This window comes from Orcinus orca, chromosome 14 (genome assembly GCF_937001465.1).
Source record: "Orcinus orca chromosome 14, mOrcOrc1.1, whole genome shotgun sequence".
In the NCBI taxonomy this organism is placed as follows: Eukaryota; Metazoa; Chordata; class Mammalia; order Artiodactyla; family Delphinidae; genus Orcinus; species Orcinus orca.
In genome coordinates, this window is record NC_064572.1 from 68,365,118 (window position 1) to 68,390,270 (window position 25,153).

At 39.5% G+C, this 25,153-nt stretch overlaps 1 protein-coding gene across 3 annotated transcripts in view; it reads right to left on the minus strand.

Moving 5' to 3' along the window:
- The window catches only part of SORCS1 (sortilin related VPS10 domain containing receptor 1), a 558,796-nt gene that overhangs the window by 74,437 nt on the left and 459,206 nt on the right, over window positions 1-25,153 (minus strand). For all 3 annotated transcript variants that reach the window (XM_004265869.4, XM_004265870.3, XM_004265868.3), the window contains exon 18: window positions 6,963-7,134. In XM_004265869.4, the coding sequence (XP_004265917.1) occupies window positions 6,963-7,134 (172 nt within the window). The remainder of the gene's footprint in view (window positions 1-6,962; window positions 7,135-25,153) is intronic.

The window sequence follows — 25,153 nt, forward strand, 5'->3', positions numbered from 1 at the left end:
CAGCTCCCATTCCTTTGTGTGGAAGAAGAAAACAGCTGAACCTTCTGAGTTGGATCTGGGCTGGAAAGTGACATCTGCCTGGACTTAACACTTCCTGCTAACTCTTTATGCAACTCTTTCTGCAGATGAAAAAGTAGATCAGATTCCTTTATCAATTCAACAGATAAGTGTCTCTCGCAGACACAAAAAAATTATCAAAAGTCAACTTCTCTATCATCCGATGGCTGGCAGCATCCTGCAGTATTTATGAAGTGCTATTACATTGTGGTTACTTTTATGTGGCCATAAGTCTTTCAATGTATGTGAAATTACAGCTCATTGAAATCCATTTAATGAGGACACAGCCTTCACGTTTCAGAGTTAAATCTCACAGAAGAAGTTATAATCATAAATTTTCCTTATTAAGTTCCAGTCTTTGTATGTAAATTGAAGTATTAAAACAATGACATACGGATCAAAGTTTTTAATTTTAGTCCCTTGCTTCAGATTTAATTTAAAAGTCTTAAATTATGCAGCGAATTGCATCTCTTTATTCTTACAGCTATTTAAAACAGATTTAATTATTTCCCATAACATGCAGACACTACTTCTGCCTAGCAGTCCTCTCAAATGAATGCCTTCCAAATCAGTTTTGTTGAGTTCTTAAGACTGATTAGGCCCTTTGCCATCCATCCTGTGCCTTCAGGTTCTCGCGTTGGATTTCTCTAGAAAGCCGAGTTATCACATTGAAAGTCTATAGACTCACTAGGTGCTCATTAGTGGTCCAGAGGACATCCATCTTAAGCAAATCTTCAGACAGAGATGCTACCTCTCATTGCTGGGGTCTCACTGCAAAACACTGTCGATTGGTTTCCTAAAATTCAGGTGTCATAAATGTAAAATGTTCGGCTTCTTAAACACAACTTCATGGATTCCTCCTCTCCCTTCTTGGTTGGTTCCTGGATCAATGTTCTTTGTCCTTAAGAAAATAGTGATGCATAAATGCATAGTGTGAGTGTAAGTGTGTGTGTGCATGTGTGTGTGTTCTTGGATCTGCCATAATGAGTGAGTCTGGGATGGAAGCAAGACTGGCTCCTTTGCCTTGTTGCTTCTAATGAAGATTCTTTTATTATGGTAAATTTGGAGAGAATCCTCAAAGCAGTAGGGATGGGGTTCCCGACACGGGAGCTTTTCATCAACTTCAACAGAATTATGCGGTTCTCTGAGTAACCAAGCTGTAGGATTTTGAAGGACTTGTGTTATGATGTCATTGTGTCACCTAGATGTGGGGGTGGGCTCACATGCTATTTACAAAAAGGGATTCCATTTCCTGCATTTGTCAAATCTGCAAAATTTTGGCTCACGCACATCCTATCGTACATGGAGTTACAAGTTGGTATCAGTGTACTTAGCCTTTGATTATCTTCAGTCAATAAGAAGTTCTCTTCTTTGCTCTGGTTTTAGCAAGGTTTTCATTGGTATTTTTATGTCAGAATTAGGACATGCACTAGAACAGACTAAAGGAAGGGATTTGGATTTCAGATGAAGACTTTAACATGTTTGGGATGTTATTCAAATTTTAAGAGCCTTTTTCCTTTTAAGTTTAGACTTTACCTCTACACTCCTTGGGGAAGCCTATCCAAATCCACACACATTTATTGAGTTCCTATCACTGTTGTAGGCATGGTAAGCAGAGATGCTAGAGCTGCAACCAGGCAGGATATGATTCCTATCTTAATAATATTGATCATTTATTGGGAGATGCCAAAAAAGGATGACTGCTATTATAGATCAGTAATATAGATATCTATAATAATCTAATGTAGATCATTATTATAATTTAATTAAGTAAATTAATTTTCTTTTTGTTTTGAATGAATACAAAATATTTAGTATTTTCCATTTTGTGTGTTTAGATTTTTACTTAAAACTTGATACAGCAGAGGTCCTAGTTAACCCAAAAACATGTAGTTCCACAAGCTGAAATATGTCTACTCATAAATGAAAAGTACATGACATAAAATTGGAACTCAGAAAAATATTTGTTGAAGAACAAATAAACACACATATCTAACTAGTTGGTGGAACGGTTCAGTCCTCAGGTCTCTAATGCTTTAGTTGATACGCATAGGAGATGGAGCCTACATGGAGGGGTTTGTATGTAAATAACTAGGGACAAAGAAAGGCGGGGGGGTTGCATCAGTCCCCAGTCCAACCTAGCCTCGCAGACAGAAGATAAGTCTAGAGGAGAAACTTGAACGAGGAATAAACCATGAGACACAGGACGATAATATATTATACTGGCTTGGAGAGTCTTCTGCCCACATCTCATTAATCACACTACGGTGTCATATCAAAATGTAGCAGGGACTTCTTGGTCCCTTTGGCACCTGGAGGACTTGCTGCTTTAGGGGAATCAGAAGCATGGTATTAATATCCCTATAGTTATAAGGAACTGGCACTAGGTATGGGGGTAAATCAGATACTCTATTCAAAGTAAATTCAGGAGCAACAAATTCAAATGAGAAGTGAACTCATAGAAATTTGAAGGAGGATGTAGAGAACCCATGTATTACCAGTGGCACATGTCAGGAGTTTTTGTTTGTTTGGGTTTTAAATTTAATTTAGCAATATTATAACCTAATTCATAACCTAAGACTCAGGAGGAGTTTGGTATACATGGATGTTAAAGTCCTTGAGTACTGCGTTCATATCCTATGTTTTCCAACATTCTTTAGAGTGGATAAAACAGCACTAGATACACTGTAGCCATTCAATAAATTGCAAAGAGGAGGATTTGGCCTCTCTCTTTGCTGAAATGGTTTTCAACAAGCTGATCGCAAGCCATGAATATTCTCAGAAAATCCAGGAGGAAACTCTTGATTTACATGTTGATGAGTGTCTAAGAATAGAGCAGCAGCCACAGCGCCGACTGGCTTGGGCGTAGGTAATTTTGCCTGTTCTTTCTACCCCTTGATCTTTGTTACTCCTGCCAAGCGTCTCTAGAGAGCCTTAGGAAATACATGAAGTTCTTTGCCAGAAAATGGTTGTTTCCGCCATAGAGAAGCAGTAGAAAGGCAGGAGAACATAGATCCTGGATTTGACTCCTGGCTCCATGACTTAGTAGCTGTGTGATCTTAGGTGAGTTACTCTGCCTTTCTGTGCTTCGGCTGTGCCATCTATAAAATGATAATGATAATATCAATACTTACTCGCATAGGGCTGCAGTGGGATCTAAATGAGACAATCCATGAACCACTCATAGACTGGACCATAGTTAGTGCTCAGTCAATGGTGGACATCTGAACCATTATCGTGTCAAGTTTCAGTGCTCCTCAGTTTCTCTGAGACACTCTGTTGTCCTGTATTCTGCACTGTTTATCACACACCTCAGCCATGCCTACGTATATAATCCAGAGATTAATAGAGAAACTGAGGTTGTTTCTGTAAGGCGAGCTTGTGACTCATTACCACAGGATCTCACAATCAAATGTGAGGTCTCCAGGGCCTCTTGACATGGGGACAGTCCTTAGGGCTTGGTGCTTTGTACTAGGAGGCAAGAGCATCAAGGGGCCAATTCTGACAGGTGCAGGCAGCAGACTCATCCCTGCTGCTGTAGCTTTGCCCATTCGAGTGGAATGAACTCACTCGTTATTTTTTCCCCCTTTTTGTGCCCAGAAGGCATGAATTTACACATCTTAGAACCAGATTCCCCAATCTGTTCCCACATCACCCAGCCAAGTTTGAGATGCCTGATCATCTTGGTTACATGGAAAGCAACATTGAACAGATGAGAGCCTGGCCTCTGTCCCTGGAGTCTGTACAGAGGTTGGAGTTGACCAGGCCTGATTTCTTGTTTCAGATCTTGCTCTACTGTATTCTTCAAAAGGAAATAAAAATCTAAATTCTGAATCCTGCTCCAGCATTGACATCTGCTGCTTCAAAAGATGATGTTCTTCTGAGTATCATAATGAGGTTCCTTATGTCTCTGGGAAAGGTACCTTCACCTTCATCATAGGATATAGGATTGGCCTGGAAAATGAATCCCTCCCTAACAGTTTTCTTTTTCCTTCTTGTTTAATGACCTAAATACTAAGTGTTTTATTTGAATTTCTAAAGTGATTTTTAAGTAAGCTTTTTGTGGAACATAGTACACATAAAAATATGCATATCGTTAAATACACAACTTGAATTTTACAAAGTGAATGTATTTATTAATCACCAAGAAATTGAAAATTGCTAATACCACCAAAATGCTCCCTTCCACTCCCCCTTCAAAGGTGATAATTATTCTCATTTCTATCACCATCAATCAGTTTTGCCTATTTTTTGCAGATTAATTAAGTAGGCTCACATAATATGCATTTTTTTCAGTCTGATTTCTTTAGCTCAATATCAGCTGTGAGATTCATTCACATTTCTGTGTGTAGCAGTAGCTTATCGTTGGATGCTATTCCAGTTTATATGTGAACTGGCATTTCTTCATGCTGATGTTGATCAACATCAGTAATGATATCTTTATTTTCTATAACTTCCAAATGCTTACTGCCTCCTATTGATGACTGCTGTGGGGTTAAATTTTATATCTTATCCCATATTCATAAACCTATTAATCATATCTCAGGCAACTGTTCTTTCCTCTGTTGCTTTGTTCCTGTTCTTGGTCCTGTTTCTTGATATATCTGTAATTATTTAAACACCCCAACTTTTATAGGCAAAAAACAAGGAAGGCCTCTGATGTGTTATTTTCCTGAAGAGGATTTGTTATAGCTTCTGACAGACATTTAAAATGGGGGGAAATCACTCTAGCCCTTCAAATGTCAGTTGTGATTTCAGGGTGTAGAGAGTCTGGTCTAATTCTGTTTTGTCCTTACTCCTAGCATAAAGCTCTCCAGAAGTCTCCAGAACCTAGTCTGGGATCGTTCACCAGGGCTTTCCTCTTGATAGTCCCTAACCTCAAACTTTTTATCTCCCCCAAAATGTAATACTTCTAAAACCTATGTTTGACTTCACATCCTCTTAACTGGCTACTTTCTATTTTGTCTGTATCCCTCAGATATTGTCAAATAACTCAAGGGAACAAAAGACACAGAATATTCTAGGACTTCTCTATGCTTTCCTTCTCTCTGTGTTTTGACATCATCAGTCCCAGCTGACTTGGTAACCCTGAAGTCCAACCTCTATCTTCCCAGGCTTGTAAGTCCACGAACAGATGTTTAGCCAACACTTTTCACCTCACCTTCTGAAAGGTGAGAATCTGAAATCTGAAATCTGGAATCTGAAAATCTGACCTCTTATGCAGTATGATGTATGAATTGGCAAGGTTCTTGAGGGGAAATACAGCATAAAATGTTAGACTCATGACAATGAATTTTCCATCTCTCAAGAAAACAACTGTAGCTTCTCAAATCCTCTTTCTCCTTCTGTGTGTATGTCTGCCTCTCTCTTTCCCACTCTCTCTCTCACTCTTGCTCTAAATAATACATATATATCTGGTTTGCAGCAAGCTAGTCTGTCATAGCCTCAGGCAGAAGTCCCCATAGATTTATTTCTGTGAAATGCAAGCAACTCCAATTGGTCTAAATTGGCCCATCTCTTTCTAGTTCCAACTGAAGAACTTTGGGGAACATTAGTATTTAGAAAGCTGAGTATGGTTAAAAGGCACTTATTAAGGGGATAGTAGAAAAGAGTATTAGGTTAGAGTAGTGGTTTTCTAAGTGGTCCTTGAACTAAAAGCAACAGCATCATCAGAGCCAGCGTTGCAAACTCATTTAGTTCACAGTTTTTTCTACAGGAATTAAAATACTAAGTATTTTGAGTAAACCTGACAATGTAATCCTAACTGCTTCATCTTTTCCCCTTCAAGTCACACTCTAGAACCTCTCAGACTGGTCTATCCCTCTTGATGTTGCCCTTGTTTCCTTCTTTTTTTTTCTTTTCTTGAAGCATGATACATAACCTACCACCTTGTTAGAAATGCATACTCCTGGGTCCTACCTCAACCTACTGCATCCATCTTTGGCGATGGAGCCCAGGAAACTGTTTTAACATGCCCACCAGGTAATTCCTATGCATATTAAAGGCTGAGAGCCACTGGGCTATCAGAAGAGGATGGGGTAAGTCAGTGTTGTATATCTTCATCCTGGTGTCATTATGAACTTTTAAAATCCCATTGTATTCACAAGGCCTAACACAGTGTTGGCCATATTTTAGGTATTCAGAAAATATGGTTGAAGGTAGCATATCTGATTTAATAATTGAGATAATTTTATGAAAGTGTTTATCCTTTAGAGATCATCTTCCTCATTTACAAGATGACAAACACACCTGTGTACATTCTAAAATACATAACATAAATGTCATCTTATCCTACCATCTAAATACTCATAAATTTCAGACAATCATAATTTGGCAAATAATAATTGATGCTTATAATGTCCCTGAGGTGTTATTAAAAAATAAACCTATTAATTGTCAAAGAAATTATACTCAATTATGTTAGATTGGCCTTGATGCTATATGTATGACCAGCATGTTGCCTTTAGAAAGAAAAGCCAAGACTTCAGGTTAAGAGAAGAAGACAGCATTAGCAGCTTTTAGGTTAGTTCAGTATGTATGTGTGTTAAGTTATTACAGGAATACCATTGATGTATTCTGAGAAAACATTTTGCTAAAAGTGCCAACAAGGCAAGGTTAAATCCAAAGAGAATGCCCAGCAAGTGAGAGATTCAGTAAGAGAGAGAACAACTTACAATGAAATTAAAATAATTGAAGAAATGTGTCAGAGAAAGTGAAATGATAACAACAACATAAACCAAGGAACTAAAAGTAGAATAAAAATTTTAAACAAAATTTAAAATTAAAAAAAAAAAAATATATATATATATGTAAACCAAGACAAAAAGACATGTAAAGGGAGCCATGACTCCTTAGGAAAAATCACTGCCTCTAGAAGGTAGAGGGGAGACGGGCCTCGGTCCTACCTCTTCCAGCTGCACCACGAGAGTAACATTGTGCCCTTGTTCCGCTGTCAGCTTTCCATCAGCGGTGACGATCCGGAGCCCCCGCGGGGCCTTCCCTGGGCACTTCTGTGGTTTGGCCGTGTACTGTTCTCTCACCCCATCAGTGCAGTTATTGGAAACCACCTTTCTATACCTAAATGGAAAAAAAGAAGGTCAAATTGTAATCCCGCTCATGATAATTTGGATCACTCCCAACTTTTTAAATAAATTTTTATTTATTTATTTTTGGCTGTGTTGGGTCTTCGTTTCTGTGCGAGGGCTTTCTCTACTTGTGGCAAGCGGGGGCCACTCTTCATTGTGGTGCGCGGGCCTCTCACTGTCGTGGCCTCTCTTGTTGCGGAGCACAGGCTCCAGACGCGCAGGCTCAGCAGTTGTGGCTCACGGGCCCAGGTGCTCCGCGGCATGTGGGATCTTCCCAGACCAGGGTTCGAACCTGTGTCCTCTGCATTGGCAGGCAGATTCTCAACCACTGCACCACCAGGGGAGCCCCACTCCCAACTTTTGAAGCTGAACCTTCTGCTTAGCCTTGAGGGCTATCAATAATTACCTTTCCTGTTGCTCTGAAGATTACAGTTTATTCATAGAAAGTACCCAACAGAGAGCCAAATCGTCATACGAACACACTGTATCTATTATTAACATTTTAATTTTCTGCTTTTATTTATTTAGTTAATCGATGAATCAAATCAATTCACTTTGGAGCTGTGGGAAATGCATAGCAGCAGTAGAAGACATGGTCCTTCCTTGCCCTCAATAAATTTATAATCTAGCTGAAAAGATATACATGGATAATCCAGGAGATACTTCAAAGGCTATATAATTAAGCGTTAGAATGAGTAATAGATATTGCAAAGGAATGTGTAGTTCGGAGAAAGAACAGATTCTTACGCATTATATGCCTCAACAGTAGATACCATACAAGATGCTGTACTAATGGTACAGTGCAGAAAGTTGGCTAAATTTGATAGTTTTTAGTCAATATCTCATGAGGAGTTATACTGCCGAAACAGTTGAAACCTCACATTAAGGAGACTTCAGTCTACAGATAAGTAAATCCTTCCAACTGTTTTGCTTTTTTCTTCTTGTTTTAGCTTTAATAAGAAGAAAAAAGAAAAAGAATTATCCTACAAATTTATCCTATACAATTGATCAGATTCAGAGTAAATTAGAATCTGTGGGTTTTAAACAACTAACCTTTAAGACTTCTGAGGTTCAGTGTTATCTATTCATCATCTTTGTGTGGAGTCCACAGCAACAGCTTTGTGTATTCATGTATTTGATTTCTCAAGTCTACCTGCTTGAAGTTATTGGTAGAGCTCACAATGGAAGCAATCAAAGTCCAAGGTCTTTCCATTCTTCTAGACCAGGAGTTGACAAAACTTTTTACATAAAGTGCCAGGGAGTAAATGTTTTAGCTTTGTAGGTTATATAGTTTTTATCACAAGTACTTAGCTCTTTGGTTGTAACACAAAAGTGGACATAGTGCACGAAAGAATGATTGCATCTGGATTCTAATAAAACTTTATTTACAAAATCTGGTAGTGTGCAGGCCTGCAAACTATTATTTTCCAACCCCTTCAAATCTAGCCAAAGTCCTTTCTGTGTCCCTAAATCTCAAGAATGACTACCTAAAAGCGAGGTTCAGAAAATAAAATTAAATACTGTCTGGGAAAGTGCTTTGAACACTGTGGATCACTGCGAGGCCAGTTATTAATATGAAGCTCACCTCACAGGGCAGTTCTAAGGATGAAATGGATTAATGTACACAGAACACTTAAAACGCTCCTGACAATTAGCAAGTGCTTATGAAATGCTGTCAATTATTTTTATTTAACATTATTACTTATCCTACCTGTTCACAACCTTCATGGATTCCACTTTCTTTAGGACAAGTCAAAAATCCTCTGATCTTGCGAAAGAAGCCTTTGTTTTACTTTTCTGGACTCTTTCTTCCCAACTAGCTCATTCTGCCAAACTTCTCTTTTCCACCCTCTTGAAAGTGCTTCCTTTCTTTTGTTCTTTCTGCTTCCATGTCCTCCTGTATGCCTTATCAGCTGCCTAAAACTTACCCACACTTTATTTTATAATTTTATTTTATTTATTTTTTTATACAGCAGGTTCTTATTAGTTATCCATTTTACATATATTAGTGTATATATGTCAATCTCAATCTCCCAATTCATCACACCACTACTCACTCCCCCTGCTGCTTTCCCCCTTGGTGTCCGTACGTTTGCTCTCTACATCTGTGTCTCAATTTCTGCCCTGAAAACCGGTTCATCTGTACCATTTTTCTAGGTTCCACATATATGCGTTAATGTACGATATTTGTTTTTCTCTTTCTGACTTACTTCACTCTGTATGACAGTCTCTAGATTCATCCATGTCTCTACAAATGACACAATTTCGTTCCTTTTTATGGCTGAGTAATATTCCATTGTATATATGTACCACATCTTCTTTATCCATTCGTCCTTCAATTGGCATTTAGGTTGCTTCCATGACCTGGCTATTGTAAATAGTGCTGCAAGGAACATTGGGGTGCATGTCTCTTTTTGAATTATGGTTTTCTCTGGGTATATGCCCAGTAGTGGGATTGCTGGGTCATATGGTAATTCAATTTTTAGTTTTTTTTTTTTTTTTTTTTGGGTACACGGGTCTCTCACTGTTGTGGCGTCTCACGTTGCGGACCACAGGCTAGGGACGCGCAGGCTCAGCGGCCATGGCTCACAGGCCTAGCCGCTCCACGGCATGTGGGATCTTCCCAGACAGGGGCACGAACCCGCGTCCCCTGCATCGGCAGGCGGACTCTCAACCACTGCGCCACCAGGGAAGCCCCAATTTTTAGTTTTTTAAGGAACCTCCATACTGTTCTCCATAGCGGCTGTATCAATTTACATTCCCACCAACAGTGCAAGAGGGTTCCCTTTTCCCCACACCCTCTCCAGCATTTGTTGTTTGTAGATTTTCTGATGATGGCCATTCTAACTGGTGTAAGGTGATACCTCATTGTAGTTTTGATTTGCATTTCTCTAATAATTAGTGATGTTGAGCAGCTTTTCATGTGCTTCTTGGTCATCTGTATGTCTTCTTTGGAGAAATGTCTGTTTAGGTCTTCTGCCTATTTTTGGATTGGGTTGCTTGTTTTTTTAATATTGAGCTGCATGAGCTGTTTATATACTTGGGAGATTAATCCTTTGTCTGCTGATTCATTTGCAAATATTTTCTCCCATTCTGAGGATTGTCTTTTCATATTGTTTGCAGTTTCCTTTGCTGTGTAAAAGCTTTTAAGTTTCATTAGGTCCTATTTGTTTATTTTTGTTCTCATTATCATTACTCTAGGAGGTGGGTCAAAAAAGATCTTGCTGAGATTTATGTCAAAGAGTGTTCTTCCTATGTTTTCCTCTAACAGTTTGATAGTGTCCGGTCTTACATTTAGGTCTCTAATCCATTCTGAGCTTATTTTTGTGTATGGTGTTAGGGAGTGTTCTAATTTCATTCTTTTACATGTAGCTATCCAGTTTTCCCAGCACCACTTATTGAAGAGACTGTCTCTTCTCCATTGTATACCCTTGCCTCCTTTGTCATAGACGAGTTGACCATAGGTGCGTGGGTTTATCTCTGGGCTTTCTATCATGTTCCATTGAGCTATATTTGTTTTTATGCCAGTAACATACTGTCTTGATTACTGTAGCTTTGTAGTATAGTCTGAAGTCAGGGAGTCTGATTCTTCCAGCTCTATTTTTTTCCCTCAAGACTGCTTTGGCTATTTGGTGTCTTCTGTGTCTCCATACAAATTTTAAGATTTTTTGTTCTAGTTCTGTAAAAAATGCTATTGATAATTTGATAGGGATTGCAATGAATCTGTAGATTGCTTTGGGTAGTAGAGTCATTTTCACAATATTGATTCTTCCAATCCAAGAACATGGTATATCTCTCCATCTATTTGTATCATCTTTAATTTCTTTCATCAGTGTCTTATCGTTTTCTGCATACGGTTCTTTAGTCTCCCTAGGTAGGTTTATTCTTAGGTATTTTATTCTTTTGGTTACAATGGTAAATGGGAGTGTTTCCTTAATTTTTCTTTCAGATTTATCATCATTAGTGTATAGAAATGCAAGAGACTTCTGTGCAATAATTTTGTATCCTGCAACTTTATTGAATTCATTGGTTAGCTCTAGTAGTTTTCTGGTGGCATCTTTAGGATTCTCTATGTATAGTATCATGTCATCTGCAAACAGTGACAGGTTTACTTCTTCTTTTACAATTTGTATTTTTAAATTTCTTTTTCTTCTCTGATTACCATGGCTAGGACTTCCAGAACTACGTTGAATAATAGTGGTGAGAGTGGACATCCTTGTCTTGTTCCTGATCTTAGAGGAAATGCTTTCAGTTTTTCACCATTGAGAATGATGTTTGCTGTGGGTTTGTCACATATGGCCTTTATTATGTTGAGGTAGGTTCCCTCTATGCCCATTTTCTGGAGAGTTTGTATCATAAGTTGGTGTTGAATTTTGTTGAAAGCTTTTTCTGCATCTATTGAGATGATCATATGGTTTTTATTCTTCAGTTTGTTAATATGGTGTATCACATTGATTGATTTGCGTATATTGAAGAATCCTTGCATCCCTGGGATAAATCTCACTTGATCATGCGGTATGATCCTTTTAATGTGTTGTTGGATTCTGTTTGCTAGCATTTCGTTGAGGATTTTTGCAACTATGTTCATCAGTGATATTGGTCTGTAGTTTTCTTTCTTTGTGACCTCTTTGTCTGGCTTTGGTATCAGGGTGATGGTGGCCTCGTAGAATGAGTCTGGGAGTGTTCCTCCCTCTGCTATATTTTGGAAGAGTTTGAGAAGGAGAGGTGTTAATTCTTCTCTAAATGTTTGAGAGAATTCGCCTGTGAAGCCATCTGGTCCTGGGCTTTTGTCTGTTGGAAGATTTTTAATCATCTCAATTTCAGTGCTTGCGATTGGTCTGTTCATAGTTTCTATTTCTTCCTGGTTCAGTCTCGGAAGGTTGCGCTTTTCTAAGAATTTGTCCATTTCTTCCAAGTTGCCCATTTTATTGGCATATAGTTGCTTGTAGTTATCTCTCATGATCCTTTGTATTTCTGCAGTGTCAGTTGTTACTTCTCCTTTTTCATTTCTAATTCTATTGATTTGAGTCTTCTCCCTTTTTTTCTTGATGAGTCTGGCTAATGGTTTATCTACCTTGTTTATCTTCTCAAAGAACTAGCTTTTAGTTTTATTGATCTTTGCTATTGTTTTCTTTGTTTCTTTTTCATTTATTTCTGCTCTGATCTTTATGATTTCTTTCCTTCTGCTAACTTTGGGTTTTGTTTGTTCTTCTTTCTCTAGTTTTTTAGATGTAAGGTTAGATTGTTTATTTGAGATTTTTCTTGTTTCTTGAGGTAGGCTTGTATTGCTATAAACTTCCCTCTTAGAGCTGCTTTTGCTGCATCTCATAGGTTTTGGATCATGGTGTCTTCATTGTCATTTGTCTCTAGGGATTTTTTGATTTCCTCTCTGATTTCTTCAGTGATCTCTTGGCTATTTAGTAATGTATAGTTTAGCCTCCATGTGTCTGTGTTTTTTACGTTTTTTTCCCTGTAACTGATTTCTAATCTCATAGTGTTGTAGTCAGAAGAGATGCCTGATATGATTTCAATTTTCTTAAATTTACTTAGGCTTGATTTGTGACCCAAGATGTGATCTATCCTGGAGAATGTTCCATGTGCACTTGAGAAGAAAGTTTAATCTGCTTTTTTTCGGATCGAATGTCCTATAAATATCAATTAAATCTATCTGGTCTATTGTGTTATTTAAAGCTTGTGTTTCCTTATTAATTTTCTGTTTGGATCATCTGTCCATTGGTGTAAGTGAGGTGTTAAAGTTCCCCACTATTATTGTGTTACTGTCAATTTCCTCTTTTATAGGTGTTAGCAGTTGCCTTATGTATTGAGGTGCTCCAACGTTGGGTGCATATATATTTAGAATTGTTATATCATCTTGGATTGATCCCTTGATCATTATGTAGTGTCCTTCCTTGTCTTTTGCAACATTCTTTATCTTAGAGTCTATTTTATCTGATATGAGTATCACTCCTCCAGCTTTCTTTTGATTCCCATTTGCATGGAATATCTTTCTCTATCCCCTCACTTTCAGTCTGTATGTGTCCATAGGTCTGAAGTGGGTCTGTTGTAGACAGCATACATATGGGGGGTTTTTTTGTATCCATTCAGCGAGCCTGTGTCTTTTGGTTGGAGCATTTAATCCATTCATGTTTAAGATAATTATTGATATGTATGTCCCTATTATCATTTTCTTAACTGTTTTGGATTTGTTTTTGTAGGTCCTGTTCTTCTCTTGTGTTTCCTACTTAGAGAAGTTCCTTTAGCATTTGTTGTAGAGCTGGTTTGGTGGTGCTGAATTCTCTTGCTTTTGCTTGTCTGTAACGGTTTTCTCTATTGAATCTGAATGAGATCCTTGCCAGGTAGAGTAATCGTTGTTGTAGGTTCTTCCCTTTTATCACTTTAAATATGTTATGCCACTCCCTTCTGGCTCGTAGAGTTTCTGCTGAGAAATCAGCTGTTAACCTTATGGGAGTTCCCTTGTATGTTATTTGTCGTTTTTCCCTTGCTGCTTTCAATAATTTTTCTTTGTCTTTAATTTTTTCCAATTTGATTACTAAGTGTCTTGGTGTGTTTTCCTTGGGTTTATCCTGTATGGGACTCTGTGCATTTCCTGGATTTGGGTGGCTATTTCCTTTCCCATGTTAGGGAAGTTTTCGACTATAATCTCTTCAAATATTTTTTCAGGTCCTTTCTCTCTCTCTTCTCCTTCTGGGACCCCCTATAATGTGAATGCTGTTGCCTTTAACGTTGTCCCAGAGGTCTACTAGGCTGTCTTCATTTCTTTTCATTCTTTTTTCTTTATTCTGTTCCGCAGCAGCGAATTCCACCATTCTGTCTTCCAGGTCACTTATCCGTTCTTCTGCCTCTGTTATTCTGCCATTGATTCCTTCTAGTGTATTTTTCATTTCAGTTATTGTATTGTTCATCTGTTTGTTTGTTCTTTAATTCTTCTAGGTGTTGTTAAACATTTCTTGCATCTTCTCTGTCTTTGCCTCAATTCTTTTTTCTGAGGTCCTGGATCATCGTCAGTATCATTATTCTGAATTCTTTTTCTGGAAGGTTGCCTATCTCCACTTCTTTTAGTTGTTCTTCTGGGGCTTTATCTTGTTCCTTTATCTGGTACATAGCCCTCTGCCTTTTCATCTTGTCTATCCCTCTGTGAATGTGGTTTTTGTTCCACAGGCTGCAGGATTGTAGTTTTTCTTGCTTCTGCTGTCTGTCCTCTGGTGGATGAGGCTATCTAAGATGCTTGAGCAAGTTTCCTGATGGGAGGGACTGGTATTGGGTAGAGCTGGCTGTTGCTCTGGTGGGCAGAGCTCAGTAAAACTTTAATCCACTTGTCTGCTGATGGTTGGGGCTGGGTTCACTCCCTGTTGGTTGTTTGGCCTGAGGCGACCCAACACTGGAGCCTACCTGGGCTCTTTGATGGGGCTAATGGCGGACTCTGGGAGGGCTCAAGCCAAGGCGTACTTCCCAGAACTTCTGCTGTCAGTGCCCTTGTCATCACGGTGAGACACAGCCACCCCCCACCTCTGCAGGAGACTCTCCAACACTAGCAGGTAGGTCTAGTTCACTCTCCTATAGGGTCACTGCTCCTTCCCCTGGGTCCCGATGTGAACAATACTTTGTGTGTGCCCTCCAAGAGTGGAGTCTTTGTTTCCCCCAGTCCTGTCGAAGTCCTGCGATCAAATCCTGCTAGCCTTCAAAGTCTGATTCTCTAGGAATTCCTCCTCCCATTGCCGGACGTGCAGGTTGAGAAGCCTGACTTGGGGCTCAGAACCTTCACTCCAGTGGGTGGACTTCTGTAGTATAAGTGTTCTCCAGTTTGTGAGTCACCCACTCAGCAGTTATGGGATTTGATTTTATTGTGATTGTACCCCTCCTACCATCTCATTGTGGCTTCTCCTTTGTCTTTGGATGTGGGGTATCTTTTTTGGTGAGTTCCAGTCTCTTCCTTTCAACGATTGGTCAGCAGTTAGTTGTGATTCTGGTGCTCTCACCAGAGGGAGTGAGAGCATGTCCTTCTACTCTGCCATCTTGAACCAATCTCCCTTATCCACACTTTAAGTGGCAGCTTACCTCCTGTCTTGTCCTATGATAGTAAAATCATAAGAAGTTCATATTTAGAGAGTGCTTAATATGTTCTAGTCATTGTACTAAGTTCTTAACATGATTTGCCTTCAGAATATCCTTAATAACGAAGGTATTTTTATTCCCAATATACAGATGAAATTAAGATTCATAGAACTTAACTAGTTTTCTCAAGACCACACAGTTAGGACCCTAGATAATTTGTCTCTAGAATATATGTACTCTTTACCACTGCACTCTACTTCCTCTTTAACTGGAGTGAGATATGTCCTCTAAGCTCTTACAGGAATCCTTATGATTTACTTGATAGGAGTCATTTATGCCTTTTATGATTTTCTTCCTGTGTGACTGTGAACTTTAAGCTCCTAGAGAGCATCCTTGTGCCCCAGACATGCAAGGCTGATAATCAGGAGGTTCACACTGGGATGACTGTACGAGGTTAAATGTGGAAATATCTGCCTAACAGTTGGGTCTTACCACTGCCCGAAACCCTTCAAGCATCTCACCCACCAACCCAACTATGCTGACCCCTATCCTTGGAGTCCCTGCTTCTCCTGGCAATCCAGAAGCAAATGCGTTAATACCTAGAACACCAGGAAACCTCCCAAACCCTGCTCCCACACTAAGATCCCTACTCATTCTGATAGGTCATTGTCCTATCTGAGCATCTTGAACATCACCGCATCTGGTATTTTGAAAAGTCCATTGTAGATGCTTATGACTGTACGCTGATGTGAAAGAAAATAAGCGCAGATAGGAAAGAAGAAAAATACCGTACAGACACTGGAGAATGGTGACATTCTGTTACCAGCAATGGTAGCAGAAAATGACCAGCAATGTCACACGGTAATTATGGCATCCCAGTGAGTTAAACTCACTGCGTGTATCAGAAACATGCATCAGAAACTCCCTGCGTGTTTCAGAGGCAAGGCACTACGCAAATTAAAGGCAGCTTATAATTTTTAATCACTTAGCATCCAAGCACACCTGTGATTCTATCTTGGTGAGCTGCTATGAAGGCATGGGCCCACCATCACTAGTGGAATCATCAGCTAGAGAACATTCCTTTTGTTTGTCGCTGTTCTGACCAATCATCGCCACAGGCTTTTCTGAATCCTGCAGCAGCAGGAGTCCTGCTTAAACCCAAAGCACGAATCCATCCCTCTGGGATTCTGCCACAGAGAAGACTGTTGGTAATTTTAAAAAAATGCTCATTAAAAACCATTCTGAAACCATTTTATTTCCTGGATGAAAATGGCATCACATTAGCCCTACCAGACCAGTCCCCGAAATTTAGAAGAAAATTGTGCAGAAATACAGAGTTCATTTACTCAAGTAAGCACACACCTGCATTACAGAATGGTTCAATTTTCATCCCAGCAGCAATCCCTGGGTCTGAGTTACATAAATGAATAATACATTTAGTATGTTATTAAATGGGGCTGCTTACCTCTGTAATAACAAGGCAACTTATGATTATGTTGGACCTAAGCTCTGAATATTACTGGGATGCATTTAGTTAGTAAAACATTCTTCAATCTGCCAAGAATAAAAATGCTTTGTAATGGCAAGGGAGTCTTTGTACAATTACTGAAAGGAAACATTCTGCAAATATACCTTTGATATTACCGACCGTTCATCTGTAGATAGTGTCTTGTTACTTCAACAACCCCAGTTTCAGCTTCTCTCTTCCTTCCTTTCTTGATACTCCTCTGTCACCTTTTCCTTTTTACCCCTACCCTCTTTGATCTTCCTTCTGGCTGCCTGCCACTCTTAAAAAAAAGAGGAAGGCCATAGTTTTTCTTTGTCAGAGTAAAACTGGAAAAAACATTGGAAGTCTTCATATCCTGTGATTTTGCTATTCAGCAGTTCTTTTTTTAATTTATGATTTTGTACAGATGTTTATGGTACAGATGTTTGATATAGATGTTTATGACTATTCAGTGTAAGCTAAGTTGACAATATAGTCTAGTTTAGTCAATCACAACCCTGTATGTGATGTCAAGACCCTGACCCCAGAAATTATGGTTTACTTGAGAATTCTGGGCATCAGTGTGTTTTGTTTTTAAGTTCCCCTGGTGATTCTAGTCTGCAGCCAGGATTAAAGATCACTGCCCTGGTGGTTCAAACTAGTGTTGTGGAACCAAATAGTCTGAGTTTAAATGCAGGCTCTTACTCATTAGATACACTTGGGCAATTTACCCAGACTCTAATGTTTGGGTTCTCTGCATGTAAAATAGGGATAATTACACAATCTTTCCCTAAAATTCTTGGGAGGATTAAATGAGATAATGCATTCAAAAGGACTTAGCATCGAATCTGGCACATTGCAAGATCTTAATAAATGTTAAAATATCAAAAGGTAGTAAAAAGTCAGTATTTAAGGTTTTAAATATTAGCTTGCTCTTATACAGCAAGTTCCCTGAAAATAGAAGCCATGCTCTTACTGCCAAGATTATCTTAAGATCAAATCAGACCACATCAATTCCTTCCTTAAAATCATTCAAAACTGCCTATGGCTTACCCATAAAGGGTAAAGTTCAGGTTTAAAGGAGAGCTCCATGATCTGTCCTCAATGCATTTTTTTTTCAGCTTTAGCTCTTTCCACTTCCTGACATGCTTCCTGAGCTCAGGCCAGGCTGAAGTCTACATGTCTTCTGCCTGTGTTGTTCATTCTGCCTGGGATGGTCTTTACTCTGTCAAGCTTCTATTCATTCATTAAAAATCAGTGTAGAGGGCTTCCCTGGTGGCGCAGTGGTTGAGAGTCCGCCTGCCGATGCAGGGGACACGGGTTCGTGCCCCGGTCTGGGAAGATCCCACATGCCGCGGAGCGGCTGGGCCCATGAGCCATGGCCGCTGAGCCTGCGCGTCCGGAGCCTGTGCTCCGCAACGGGAGAGGCCGCAACAGTGAGAGGCCCGCGTACCGCAAAAAACAACAACAACAACAAAAATCAGTATAGAAATTATGTTTTCCTATGATGTCTCCTCTTTTTTCACAGTAGTTGTTACATGTAATGACCAAGAAAGAGCTAGAACTCTAGGTTTTCTTATAGTCAAGGTAGGTCTTGTTGTCACTGAGCTCTGTTAACCCTCATCTGTGCACACGAGAAAAAATTAAATAGTTTAATTTCTTGGCTTGTACTATCTGTCTTTGTTTTCAAGGGAAAACCACCTTGTTACAATGACACTTAACTTGAAACGAGACATGGGGCAAGCCCTGGGGACAGAGAAGGGAGCTGGTTCTGGGGACGGTGTATGGCTAGCACTTAAAATCTTTCTAGATCCAATGTGCTCATGTTTCAACAATAATCTTACGTAGCGGCCATAACCCCAACATTCAGAAAGAATAGGGTTCCATGGCTGACTAAGCAGGTTCTCCAAGTTTCTCTCTTCAAGGCAATAGCTCTCAGGACGTTCCCCTTAAACTGAGTAAGCAGGTCTTGGGATTAGGGGACTCTACTCAGACAGAAGACTAGGTTGAGGGGAGAAAACTTCTCTTGCATTAAGCAGGATGGAAGCACAAGTCATTTAATTTGAACAGTAAATAGAATGTAACTTCATTCTGAATGCCAACTTGATGAAGTGAGACATATGGCCACGTTAAACTAAATGACAGCATCAAAAATCACGAGAATGGCTCATGGAATCCACTGCTAGAGTCAACTAGTTGTACAACAAATTTACAGAAGGAAAATTTCCCTACTTTTAAGCATCTGCAGTCCGAGGAATCCTAATACTGAATCATTTCAAATTGGTCATGAGCGTGTCAGAACCTGAAGGGGTCTCAAAGACCATCCAACAGAATCCCTCTGTTTGCACATAAGAAAAAAAAGAGATGCAGTTTAGAGGGCTTGCCAAGCTCACACAGGGGGCAAGTAGTGGTTATGGGCTTTGGGACTGAGTTTGGAACTCTCCTGCCATAATGCCATACCACGCGGATGAGGATTGTTGTTGTCAATACCATTGATGTGGGCAAGGACAGCGATGTGAGGAACCAGATCTCCACATACACCTTCTTCATTACAACCCTAATGCCATCCCATAACAATATGGGAAAATGCATCTAAGAAAGATAGTCTGAAAAATCAACTTTGTAGCCACAGTTATGGAGCGTTTGCTGTGAGACTGCACGGGTGAGTTCCAAGAAAACAGTTACTTGGGCCCTTGCAGTGCTGGGTCTATAAACAATGCAAGTGATTTCCTTCCTGTGGACTTGAAACACATGCACCACTTTTAGGACCAGTTATTCTCTGTGATGCACAGTGACAAATCTTGCTGAATAAATCAGACTGAACAGCAAGATTCCTGTCAGGATCAGAAATGGGATCACTTGGGAAATGACCACAGCCCCCAAGAGACCCTGGAAATAGCAACCCCAGAGCACAGTGGCAGGATAACCAAGGTCTAAATGTTTTCATAGCTGATGTAGAAAGGAATATGTTTCTAGAAAGCATTTTTATTTGTTTTTTAACACCTTTATTAGAGTATAATTGCTTTACAATGGTGTGTTAGTTTCTGCTGTATATAGAAAGCATTTTTAAAACATTCTAAATGTGTGTTGACAGTATGGGGATTGCTATTTTGCTATACTTTATGTGTATATATTTTTTCCTGGACCTACTAAGTATTTTTATATAGATACTGAATTAATACTATTTTAAAATCTTTTTTTTAACTTCATGAGTAAATATTCCCATTGAATATTGAGAAACTAACCCTGAGGATCAATAAGAACTGTCACTGCACATTTACATTCTTTCGGGAGGGATTAATGGCTCCTCTAAAGAAACTCCACAGACAAAAATTTCTATACCCACTTTTTTATAAACACATCTAGAAATCGCTCTGGCTTAACAGCAAAAAGAAATCTGTCCCTTGAGAAGATTATCTTGGCTTCTTAGAATAAACCAGCCCAATGTCTACTTTATTTTATATTTACAGAATCTTTTACGGTTGGCATGAAACAAGCAACATCCTAGTTAATTTGGCAACTTAAATTTGTATCATGTTCCCTGGATCCAAAACAGCATCAACAAGATTTAACCATATATAAGTACAACTAAATAAGCTTGGGCTTCTGTATGTGCAAACTGAGATATTTATAGTCATCGATGGAGAAACAGAGGAATGAATTTGAGGTTATTTCAGCACTAAATGCCAGAGGATATACAAATGAATACTGATTTCATGTTACTTGAAGAAAAGGGACTCGTTCACTAATCAGGTACACGTGTTATCTGCCTTGAGTGGTGCTGGGGGCCGACGTGTGTTTCGATGTACAGTGGATACTAATCATGTGACGTTATGAGCCTACACAAGCTGTTATTTCAGTTTTACCGATGACCAAACAAGGGCTTAGGTTAAATGTGTCCTAGATCTCAGTACTGTCATGACTATTAAGTATGAAGTAAATGTTTGGACTATAGATACACGTTCCCCGCCCTTTTTACCTTCATTCCAGAGGACCCCTTCACTCCCAAAGTCCAGAGGCTGGTGATGGCATCTGCATTTTGTAAAGTGACTACTATCTGCTAGGCACTATGCTTCATATACAGTATCATATTTAATCAACCTCCAAAAGCAAACAGCAAAATGTTATAGGTTACGAAACTAAATCTCAAAGAAAGGAAGTCACTTGCTAAAGGTAAATGGCAGAGATTGGATTAAGACTCTTAATTTGTTTCATTCTAAAATAAGTCTGTTTTTCACCAAACAACACATTCCCCCTTTGAGTTCACTCTGTACCCACAACAGGCTGAGGCCCCATTACCAGTCTCCTTGCTTTCCATGGAATGGCTTGTGGAAGGCATGAAGGAAAGGGTGAAAAGAGGCAGGGAGAACGTGGTTAGAAGCATGCTCACACGCTGTCCTGTGGTGTGGACATTGGACACTTGAGACCACTGGACCAAGCCCTAAGGACTGGTGGCTACAGCCACCTAGAGGGACATTCTGTACCTATTTCAATACTTATTCCAACTCTCTTTTCTAAGACTTTGCTAAGAACTGAAACAAAAACTGCACACCTGTTCACTTCTACACAGTGAAGCTGGTAACAATTTTGGCATCTCCTTGAAATAGCACTTCTATCGGGAATAATAATAACCAATGCTAGAATGTTTCCATCACAGTGAAGTGAGTGAACCTGAGAACACTGTTTATATATCCAGGGTAATAAACTAACTGTGAGAGCAACCATAACCATTTACAAAGTGAGGCCTTAAAAAAAAAAAAAAAAGGAAGTTTTACCTACATGCTTTCAAGTAAACTCGCAGAAAGGTGCTACTGGCAGATTTGCTTGTTAAGCTTGATTGACAAGGGAGGATTGTTTAGTAGACCTGTTCAGCTCAAGCTCTGATTGCATGGCTGCAGTCTGTGCCCTGCCGTAAGAGACTGGGTGAGGCAAGTGAGGTGCCTGGTGAGTGAAATCTACGGAGGCAAGAACTCTCAAACCAACCCTGCCCTTGTGATTCCTCTGCACTTCATCCCAGCCTGAAGCTAATACAGATTCTGTGCTGACAACCCGAGATGCTCGTGGATGGCTTAAAACAGGCATTGGAGGGACTCAAAACAGGGCCCAATGGCTCCTTAATTCTATAGACTTCCAGGCACAAACGTCAGGGCTTGTCCTTGAGAAAACTACCGGCATGGCCTTTTCACCTGGATCATCTCTTGTTCCTTTGCCTACAATAACCTGCTTCACACCTTCTTAACTTGGTAAGTCCTGCTTGCCCTTCCTCTCAGTGTTTCCTTGCAGAATCCATTGGTGTCCGTGTTTTACAGGAGGATGGCAGTTAATATAACTGAATCTCTCATGTGTGGGACTCACAGGCAGTGCGTGGGCAGGAAGCTGGTGTTTCAACCCTTAATGGGGGAGATATTTGGCAATGCCTGGATACTCAACTCTAAGAAGTAATCAGCTGACTGGGTGGAATTTGCTTTAGGAGCTATCAGAAAGACCTTCAATTGCCAAAGAGACTCTAATTATTGTTGTAGGGTTTTAATAACAATTATTATGTTATGAGAATGCTAACTGCAGCATTGTTTATAGCGGCACAAAACAGGAAATGACCAAAATGTCCATGAAAGGGATGACTACATAATCCCAGGTGCTTGAATCCTAGGGAGTTAAAAGAAATTAGATAGGGCTTCCCTGGTGGCAGTGGTTGGGAGTCCGCCTGCCGATGCAGGGGACATGGGTTCGTGCCCCGGTCCGGGAAGATCCCACGTGCCGCGGAGCGGCTGGGCCCGTGAGCCATGGCCGCTGAGCCTGCGCGTCCGGAGCCTGTGCTCCGCAGCGGGAGAGGCCACAGCAGTGAAAGGCCCGCGTACCGCAAAAAAAAAAAAAAAAAAAAAAAGAAATTAGATGGAGAGTAGCCTTATATACTCTGACTTGGAAAGATGTTTAAGTTATGTTTTTGAATGAAAAAGGGAACTAGAAGAACAACATATCTAGTAGGAAACTGCATATAAAAACAACGAAATTAATTTTGTATATTTTTTTCTTGGCATAATTATTCACTGACAAATGCAAAGTGTTTAGAAACATGCATATCAAACATGCACAAGTGTTAGATCACACTGTGGGAAAGGGGGCCAGGACTGGGGTGATAATCTAAATTGGCTTTTTAAACAGAGAAAACATGTATATTTTTTTGTAATTAAACATCTGTAAGTGAAAAGCTAAATATTTAATGGCAGCATTGTAGCAGCTACAACAGATGACTGAATCTGTGCTTATGAAATGCCACTGAATCAACATAGAGCCAAGTGACATCTGGGGTCAGGGACTGGAGTGGTATTCAGAAGGGCAGAAAGTCCTTTTTCAATTTCATCTACACTTTATCTCTTGCCAACTCTTGAGCTGGCTACAGACACTGCAAATGGGAATTTGATGATATTGGGGCCTTCTTTGAGGGTGATTTCAGGCCCCTGTCCCAGCTAATGGTCTTCCTATTCCTGATGCAAATGTGTAGTTTAGACAGTATGTTGATCTGTGGGGTTACGATTGATACCCCTGTCCCCGACCTTAGCCCATACGGCGCAATGCAGGTGGTCACTCTTCCACCTGCGAGCCCCTTACTTTTGAGAGCAGGGCGTTCATCCTATCTGCTGATAACTGGTATTAATCATATGTTCCTTTTACACAAACTTGCTCACTCATGCTGATGCTTTTCTGCAGAAAGTTTAAATGGAATGGATGAAACCAGCAGATGTGGTAACTCAAGAAAAATCCCTTAGGGTCAGATGCTCTCAGGTAATGCCCACTGAGAGGAACAACCTTCTGAGAGTGGAGGTGGAGCCCTAGGAAGTAACATCTGTGATTGTGTGATTAATAAACATAACTGCATTGACAAACATTTATATACCTGGACACATATTGCCGAACCACTTTTTTAATTGAAATGTTAGTTTTATAGGGCTAGATGAAAAATCCCATTGAATAGAATATTATAAATTATTCATCTCTGATGTTTTATTTTATATAGGTTAGGATTTATTTGGGTTTCACATACTGAGTTCACCAAAGGAATGGTGAAACCTATTTAGGGGTAGCTGAAAAATGTGTGTGTGTGTGTGTGTGTGTGTGTGTGTGTGTGTGTGTGTGTGTGTAAATATATGTATATAATTATAAAATTAAAATACGTATATATTCTCAATAAACTGAAAAGTGAGGGGTCATCAGCCTTCATTCTGCCTTATTACAGTGATGTGAGTAGCATCTGGAACAATCAGACCCCTCTGTACTTCAGTCTCCTCTCATTAATACCAAAGAGAGAATAGTATAGCTCCCCTGACTGACAGTGAATAAAAATCAATTCTGAAATTAGCTTCAGGGGCTCCTAATGCCCTTTACAATGTCTAAACATGCCGGTACATGCAAGTGATAAAAGTCCTGTCTTTGGCATTTCTTCACCATTAAGTTTAGTTATTTCACCAGCCCTTTTCAATTTCTCCCATGATGCTAGATGCTGAAGACCTCACCGACCCACTGCTGTAAAAATGTTATTTGTATTTTTCTCAGATTTTGTGTTTCTCTTCAAGTAAATCACAGCTTATTTCTTTATTCAATCAGAGATAAGAATATTTGACGTATGTGTCTATGTTTTTTCCCTCCTTCTGCAAACAGTTTGAATGGAACGGATGAAACCAGCAGATGTGATAACTCAACAAAAATCCCTTAGGGTGAGATGCTCTGAGAGTAGTATATATTATTTTGGTAATTTCTTAAAATTAAAAAAACGTTTAAAATTTCAAATACAAAAGTACATAAATGGAAACATGAACATCCTCTCCTCTGTATTGCAGCTCGCATGAGAAATGAGAAGGGCAATTGTCAAGTAATGCTGGTCTATTGGTGAGGTGCCTACTCTCTCCCTCCCTCCCTCCCTCCTTCCCTTCCTTCCTTTCTTCTCTTTTTAACTTTTCAATATCAGAATTCTCAAATATGCACAAATGAAAGAAAATAGTATCATAAATACCCATGCCCTCATTAATTTATCTTCAAAATTTACTAAACCCATCCCTTTTTCTAATATTTTAAAACAAATGCCATACATCATGTATCTCTAAAAGATAAGGCTTCTTTTTTGAGCCTAACGAAAATATCATTATGACACCTAAATATATAATATATTTAGTTAATATAATAGAAATATTTAGATTTAGATATAACCTGATATCACCTGTGGTGGTCAATTTTATGTGTCAACTTGCATGGGCCTCAGGATGGCCAGATATTTGGTCAAACATTATTCTGGGTGTTTCTCTGAGGGTGTTTTTGGATGAGATTAACATTTAAATCAGCAGACTGAGTAAAACAGATTGCCCTCCCTAATGTGGGTGGGCCTCTTCCAATCAGCTGAAGGCCTAAATGAAACAAAAATGCTAACCCTCTTCTGAATAAGAGAAAATTTGTCCTGCCT